The sequence below is a fragment of the Gavialis gangeticus genome, unplaced genomic scaffold, assembly GCF_001723915.1.
Source record: "Gavialis gangeticus isolate Ggan-Ray unplaced genomic scaffold, GavGan_comp1, whole genome shotgun sequence".
Lineage (NCBI taxonomy): Eukaryota > Metazoa > Chordata > Crocodylia > Gavialidae > Gavialis > Gavialis gangeticus.
The window spans coordinates 69,511,993-69,520,381 of record NW_017728993.1 but is presented as its reverse complement, the minus strand read 5'-3'; the positions used below and the strand labels follow the sequence as shown (position 1 = coordinate 69,520,381).

Below are 8,389 nucleotides of genomic sequence, written 5' to 3'. Positions count from 1 at the left end.
AGCGCCCAGAACTGGACGCAGTACTCCAGCTGTGGCCTGACCAGTGCTGCATAGAGGGGGAGGATCACGTCCCTGGTCCTGCTCGTGATGCATCTGTGGATGCATGACAAGGTGCAGTTAGCCTTACTGACTGCATCCTCACATTGGCGGCCCATGTTCATCTTGGAATCAATAGTAACACCAAGATCCTTTCCTGCCTCTGCACTGACAAGAAGGGAGTTCCCCAGCCTGTAGGTATGATGCTGGTTCTTTCTCCCCAGGTCTAATACCTTGCACTTGTCAGTATTGAAACCCATCCTGTTCTCATCCACCCACCCATGTAACTTGTCCAGATCTAGTTGTAGCCTGTCCCTCTCTTCTAGTGTGGCCACTTCTCCCCACATCTTAGTGTCATCTGCAAATTTGAACCAGGTGTTTTTCACCCCCTCATCCAAGTCACTGATGAAGATGGTGAACAGTGTGGGCCCAAGGACTGAGCCCTGGGGAACCCCACTGCCCACATCCCTCTGGGTCAAAAAAGATCCGTCCACCACCACTCTCTGGGTGCGACCCTCCAGCCAATTTTGTGACCCATCTGAGTGTGTAGGCATTGAGGAAAATGCTAAATTAATGGACTCCAGCGATTTGTATCCAGGCTGAGCAAAAGGACGATAGTGCAAAATGTGCATAGGCTATTTACGTAGAAAAATCTGACAACACTATTTCCCCTGAAGAATATGTATGATCCAGCAAATTGGCCATATTTACTCGACCACAAGACAGTAGACGTTTTAGTGGAGAGAAGGCCTGAGAAAATAACTGGTAATAACTATGTTTTTCCAAAGAATGATGACAATCAACACTTTTCAGAAGACTTATACACATGGAGTCTGCCAAATGGAGAAAGGGTTGAAAGAAATTGGCTGGTATACTGGAAGAAAGCTGGTGCAGCTTTTTGCTTCTGCTGCAAATTGTATGGCTCAAAAATGGCACTCAAATTGGTAAAGGGAGGCTGCAATTCCGGGACACATCTCAATGGCAGATTGCAATCTCACAAATTATCCAATGAGCATATTGTAAACTCAACAAAATGGATTGAAATAAAGAGGAGAAATGAGTACGCACTATGAGAAATATGTAAGGAGAAGAAACATTGGCAGTCAGTGTTGACACGTGTTATAGCAGTTGTGCAAGTACCTAGCTGAGCATAACTTAGCATTTTGTGGAACAAATGCAAGGCTTTATGAACATAACAATGGTAACTTCCTGGGATTAATTGAGATGATAGCTAAATTTGATCCTATGATGCGAGAACAGGTCCAATGCTTTAAAAATGAAGAAATCCATGACCATTATCTTGGGCCTTGTGTTTAAAATGAACTGATCTCGATGATGGTGTTGCAGATGAAGAAAAAAATTCTTGAACAGGTGAAGACTGCAAAATTCTTTGCAGTTATTCTTGACTGTACCCTTTATCTGAGTCACCAAGAGCAGGTGTCCCTTGTGCTTTGTTATGTTGATGTGACTTCTGAAGAAGTGAAGGTAAGGGAGAATTTTATTGACTTCCTTCTGGTTCAAGACAAAAATGGACAAGAACTGTCAGATTCTGTCATAGCTCCACTGGATGGATGTGGTCTCTATATTAGTGATTGTAGGGGTCAGGTATATGAAGGGCCAGAAACAAGGCATATAGGCGCACATCCTTCAACTCAACTGCCAAGCCTTTTTCACTCCATGTGGCTGCCACAACTTAAATCTGGTATTGGGAGATATGGTGAAATGTAGTTCAAAAGCCATGACATTTTTTGGAGCTGTTCAGTGAATTTGCAGCTTCGACTAACAGATGGCAAATACTGACAGTGCGTGCTCCCTCTCTAATGCCAAAGCTGTTATCAGACACTAGGTGGGAGTGTCGAGTAGAGAGTTTAAAAGCAATCCGCTACCAGACAAGTGGTATCAGGAACGCCTAGCTTCAAGTTGCTGAAGAATGCGACCACTCAAAAGTTAAGGGAGACTGAGTCCTTGGCCAACTACAAATTTTTGAAAATTTTGCATTTCTGTTTGCAATGGTTGTGTGGTATGACATCATGTTCGCTGTAAACACTGTGAGTAAGACAGTTCAATCCAGGGAAATGCAGCCTGATGTGGCTGTTGCACACATCAAAGGACTAATTGACTTTTTGCAAAAATACAGGAACACTGGATTTATCTCAGCCAAGAACACAGCAACAGAAATAGCACCTGAAATGGGTGTTGAACCTAAATTCAAAGAATGATGTGTGAAACGAAGAGAGGTAAGGAGGAGCCGGAGAATTCGCCCAAGAAAGTGTTTGAAACCAGTTACTTTCTGGTCATCGTGGATCAGGCTCTTGTGTCACTGATCACAGGATTTGAACAAATGCAAGGGTACGCTGACAGTTTCGGTTTTCTGTGTGATGTAAAGAAACTCAGAGAAGTTGACAGAAGGTGACGTGAGAAAGCGGTGCATAGATTTGGGCACTGCATTGTCTGACGGAGAATCTCATGGTATCAATGGTGCGGACCTTTTCTTAGAGCTTTGGGTGCTACAAGAATTCATCCCTGAAGGAACAAGTAGTGCACTTCAGGCCCTTCAGTTTCTTAAATCATTTGGTGGTACTTTCCCAAACACAGCAATTGCATACTGGATTTTTCTGACAATCCCAGTCACAGTGGCATCAGGGGAGCGAAGTTTTTCCAAATTAAAAATGATTAAGAACTACCCAAGTACAACTGTGTCTCAAGAGAGGTTGGGTGGACTTGCCATTCTGTCCATTGTGAAGGAAGTAGCATCAAACCTGGATTACCACGATCTGATAGCAGAGTTTTCTTCAAGGAAGTCCAGAAAGGTGAATTTCAGAATGTAGGCAGTGTGACACTGATCATGATAGGTTAGTTTTTTGGTTTTCTTAATTATGCCTGTGCCCATGCCCTGCCTTTGTGGGGATCCCATGGACCCTGCGCAGTGTTAAGGAGGCCCCGCACAGGCTGACTTGCCCTGGGACCCATGCCCCCCTAGGGACAGCTCTGCCAGGAGAACTGGATTCAGTCTCTGCTTCTGCAGAGCTATTGTGTCATGTTTGGCAGGTTACTTAGAGCAAAGCTTTTGCAGGGCTCCACTAATGGTGGCTTTTCTGGGAGTACAGTGAGATAGATTTGCAGAAGGGATGCACACTTATGAAGTGTCATGGGAACTGAGTCTCAAGCATTGAAAGTATATAGGATGGTTAAGCACCCTGAAATTCAGATGCTGGGTATCTCAAATTGAGCCCTGAAAAGTTAGTTACATTTTGAGCTTTAAATTGTACCTTACTTAGGTCCCTGTGTGTGAAACACAGGCAAAAGCCCCTCATGTCAGGGATGGCGTGAAGCGATATCAACCTGGTGTTTGGAAAACACCTAAACTGTGATGTGAGAGCACCAGGGAGGAATTCATAACTTTGTATATTCAACACAGGACTTACATTAATGTGTGAGGAAAACAACCTGGGACCATAAATAGAATACACTGGATAAAAAGCAGTATTGCATAACTATTCAACTCTATTGCACTGGCCCTTTCATAGAGTGCTGTCCATCCTGTACCCTAAATGAGGCAAGTATTTTGTGGGAAAATAGTATACAAGCTTGTAATTAGAGACTTCATCAGAAATAGTTATACACAAGAGAACAAACTGAAGTTGCACAGGTAACAAGACTTTAGGCATTTCTTACTTTCTGAGTTGATTGACTTTTCAACCTTAATGCTCTTTTTATATAGTTTTTTGGTGTGATGGACACCAAGAGTCTGTCTGTCTGTTTTTTCTTTGCATTATGATACTGCCTTCTAGTTAGCTGCCACTGGTAACATTTGTTTGCTTATTACTTTTCTCTCCATGTCTTACCAGACATTTTAGTGCATGTTTACACTTCTCTAAACTTCCATATGATTTTGCAACTTACATCTCTCTCTTCTGGAGCTAACCAACGCCAGATAAATAAGATCTATTAAAACCTTTTTAAAGTTTTATGTGAGAACAGTTAGTATTAGTTGTGCTAGGTATAAAGTCTCCACCTTTGAAAAAGATGAGGTCACCAGTTCTGTTTTGTTTGATTGTTAGATAAGAAAAGTGTTTGACATGGCTGGAAGAAAGTGAAAATTCCCTGCTGGCCCCATATCAGGGCCCAGCAGGAGCCTCGTGTCTTCTGCTACTATGAAGGTGTTGCCATTACAATTTCCTTTGTTACAGATGGGTGCACCCCACTCATGTTGGCATCTCTGCGTGTGGGCAGCTCCGACATTAGTGATGAAGATGAAGATGGGGAGGATTCCTCAGCAAATATAATAACAGACCTGATCTATCAAGGGGCTAACTTGCAAGCTCAAACAGACCGCACTGGGGAGATGGCACTGCACTTAGCAGCCCGCTATTCAAGAGCAGATGCAGCAAAACGCTTGTTGGATGCTGGTGCTGATGCTAACGCCCGAGACAACATGGGGAGGACTCCTCTTCATGCAGCTGTGGCAGCTGATGCACAGGGTGTCTTCCAGGTAGTGTTTAGGGGCTGTCTTTAGGGCACTCAGTGGAATAGGGGTACACTTGACTATGTTCTTTACTGTCAAGCCAAATGGATGAAGTTCTGGTTTCCTCAGATGTTAGCAGTTGAAATGAGTCAGCGTTTGCACCAATGATTTGTGCAGATATGTTCAATCTTGCCTTTTTGTCAGTGCTGCAGTATTAGCAGCCCCAAAGCTGTCTGGTAGGGCTCTGTGAAGCTTTGGTAGCTGATTCAGTTTGGAGGATGTTTGGCCCGATTCAGGGACCAAATCTGAATTGAATTGGGAGACTGAATAAAAGCTCCTAATTGATTCAAAGCATCCTAATCGATTTGGAAAAAGCTTTGGAAAAGATTTGGCCGATTCAGGAGCGGGGGCTGTGCCATGCTGCTGCTTGCCCAAGCTGGGGTTGGGGGCACAGGATTCGGGTGCGGCTCACTCCAGGCAGAGGGGGTCAAGCGGCAGCAGGGCATAGCCCAGTGCTGCTGTGCCCGCATCCTGTACCCCCCAGCGCCAACTGGCAGGCAGTGGCAGGGAAGAATCCTGCTCCCAGCACTGATGCGGGTGTGGCAGTGCTGGGAGTGGGGGCTATGCCCTACCACCACCCGGAGTGAGCTGTGCCTGCATCGCGCCCCCTCCCCATGCTGGCTGGGCAAGCGGCAGCAGGGCATAGCCCCTGGGCTCCCCCCCGCCAGGGCAGAGGCAGGGACAGCCAGAGGAGCCATGGGAGAAGCCCCCATTGCTGCCCTGCCCAGCCCCATCCCCTGCTTGGCCAAGCCTCCTGGCACTTTAAAACAAACAAACAAAAAGCCTCACTCACCGGCTGTAGCAGCGGGGATTGGGCCTCTGAAGGTTCGTGGCAGAGCTTCCCCGCGCAGCATGGGACAGTGGGGGGGCAGCGGGGATCACCCCCCACCTGGCATCCACACAGCAGCTGCCTCCTGGTGTGGGTGCAGCATGGCTCGGCAGGGTGCTCCACGCTGTCTGGGAGCTGGAGCAGCTCCATGTGTCAGTCGGAGCCCAGCATCGCTCAGCCGCAGTGGCCCCAGCTCCCAGACAGTGCGCAGCCCACTACTGAGCCACACTGCACCCACGCAATGCGACAGCTGCTGCATGGGTGCCAAGTGGGGGAGGAGGTCAATCCCCAGTGCCCCACACTGTGTGTGTGTGTGTGTGCATGTGCATGCGGTGGGGGGGGCTCTGCCACGGGTGCCCAGAGCCCCAGTTGACGCTGCTGCAGCCAGTGAGTATGGGGCTTCACCTTCACTGTTTCTGGTGTAGTTAACCAGAGCGCAGTTAGTTACAAGGTTGATGACAGAGCTGAAAGATGTTACACATTTAAGCAACTTATGCACTTAACCAGCATGCAGGTAATAACCAAAGTTTATTACAGTGTAAACGATGGGCAGTAAATTGTGGCATTGTGCTGTGCAGTTAAGTGAATTATACATTTATCCGATAAGCATGTAAGTGATGTGTACTGTAATCCTTTGTGTATTCCAGGTCCTTTTATTTCAGCACTGATGTTGCTCTTTTTATTTAAGTGTTGTGTAAACTTCTTTCTGATTCTCAGTCTCTCTGTATGACAATTGAAAGATTGCTCTTCTCTTGTCCGTCAGATCTTGATCCGGAACAGAGTAACAGACCTGGATGCTCGCATGAATGATGGAACAACCCCGTTAATTCTGGCAGCTCGTTTGGCTGTGGAGGGAATGGTGGCTGAGCTGATCAACTGCCAGGCAGATGTCAACGCAGTGGATGACCACGGTACTGTGGCACAGGGCATGCTGGGCCATGGCAAACTGGGGCTTTCCTATTTCCAACATTTCTCATGGTATAGGATGGGAACAAAGAATTAACACCTGGGCTGTAGCGCACACTGTTCTTAGCATTGTAGCTAGCTCAGTGAACACAAGTGTCGGTTCTTTATGCTGGTGATTGGTTGCCACACACTGAAGAATGCCTGGTTGTGGTGCTCCCAAGAGCAGAGGCCATCAAGGTCTGAGGCTCTTTCAATTGCACTGTGATGAGAGAGAGTATTGCACTGAGTCTTTAAGCAGAGTGCCATATGAGACTGTATATCATGGATGGGACTCTCCAAGCTTGTTGGGAACCAGAGTCATTGCAGCTGGTCATGCTGATGTACATTGCATCCTACACATTGCAGAGATAGCCATACTGGGAGGAGTGGTATAGATCTCAAGACTTGGGGCTGTTCCATGGGGGTATTGCTTTATGCATCACACTGCTTTGAGATATTATTTAGTCTGTTGCTTGAAGCTACTGAATTTCTCCATAGGTAAATCTGCTCTTCATTGGGCTGCAGCTGTTAACAATGTGGAGGCAACATTAGTGTTGCTGAAAAATGGAGCCAACCGAGACATGCAGGACAACAAGGTACAGTGTGTGTATGTCCTTAGCAGGACTGTCCCATAACATGGTTTAGGCTGCCTGTCAGTCACCTTCTCTTCTGACCTCCCCCCACACACCCCTCTGACTCCCATCCCCCACATCCATGCTTTGCCATTGTGCAGTGTTCTGCTTTGCTACTGAGAGCTGGCTTGGCCAAATTTTTTTCAAAATCCAGACACCTAATGCTAGGCTTCTAAACCCAGAGCTAGGTGACCTAACTCTTCAGAAGTTAAATGACTTCACTGTTCAAAAATGCTTTCTACCCAGCATCTCCTCTTGAGCTCAGGGAGCTCTTCTTGCTCTTTCCCACCATGGCATGGCTTATATGTTCCCATGGGCTGCCCTCACAGTTTTGTACCCTGCCAGCTATAAGAGTCTGTCTGGGGAGTCCCTGCCAACTGTAGTCAGGACCTTCATCAAAAGTGTAGGGCAGCAGTGCTCAACCTCTTGGCCCTGTGGGCCAGATGAGTGAGTGGTGCTAGTTCACAGGCTGGATCAAGCCTCATGCACCAGGATAGGTCCCTGGGGGGCCAGCACCACCCCCTCCCATTCCCATGCTCTGAGACTGAGCCCTGAGGGCCTGGTCCTGTGCCTCCCACTGGGCTTGGGCCCCAGGTACCTCTGGGGTTGGGCCCTGGGGGCCTGCCACCCCACCCCTTCCCACTCCTATGCACTAGGATTGAGTCCTGGGGGCCTGGCACTACCCTCTCCCAGCTCCCCACATCAGGATTGGGCCTTGGAGCCTGGCACCACCCTTGCCCAGCCCTGCATGCACAGATCTTGTATATGTGGAACCACCACTCTCCCACTGCCAAATTTCCAGCCCCATGGGGAGCCCTGCAGGTTGGATGGCAGGATGCAGTAGGCTGAATTTGGCCTGTGGGCCAGGGGTTGAGTACCCCTGGTGTAGAGAAGTCAATGCCACTCTGCATTCAGTGTGAAATGAGAAAGTGTTGCACTGTTCTGGTGCTCCCCATAGCACAGGCCCACTGGTGTTTCAATGTCAGTCAGCTGGCGTGTGTTCAGCAGTACACTGCCCATCCAAGTGACCTTCAGAGGCAAGGCCTGACTTTCATGCACCTCTTGCTGCCTCTGTCCTTCTGGCTCCCTTCATTCTCTAGATGTTCACTTATTTTCTCCACGTTAGTTTTGTTCCTTTATTTGGGTTGCAGTTTATGTTGCACTTTGCTCAATACATCTTTGAAGGGTGCCGACACTGTATATGCCATAGTATATTAACTTTGCTACAAAGTACAACTGGAGCAGATACCAGGTGGCCAGCCCCACAACATAGTAAATCACTTAGATCCAGGGCAAAAATATTCCTTGAAAAACGTGTAGTAACTTTACTCAGTGGAGTAATTTACTGCATGGAATTTGTGTGTCTGCTCCCCTAATCCAGTTCATGTAAGGATAACCCCTGGCTCAGTTCAGAATGGTTCC

At 47.5% G+C, this 8,389-nt stretch overlaps 1 protein-coding gene across 2 annotated transcripts in view; it reads left to right on the top strand.

Moving 5' to 3' along the window:
- Positions 1-8,389, top strand: part of NOTCH2 (notch 2) — a 150,158-nt gene that overhangs the window by 125,235 nt on the left and 16,534 nt on the right. For both annotated transcript variants that reach the window (XM_019501982.1, XM_019501983.1), the window contains exons 30-32: positions 4,227-4,528; positions 6,154-6,301; positions 6,834-6,931. In XM_019501982.1, coding sequence (XP_019357527.1) covers positions 4,227-4,528; positions 6,154-6,301; positions 6,834-6,931 — 548 coding nt within the window. The remainder of the gene's footprint in view (positions 1-4,226; positions 4,529-6,153; positions 6,302-6,833; positions 6,932-8,389) is intronic.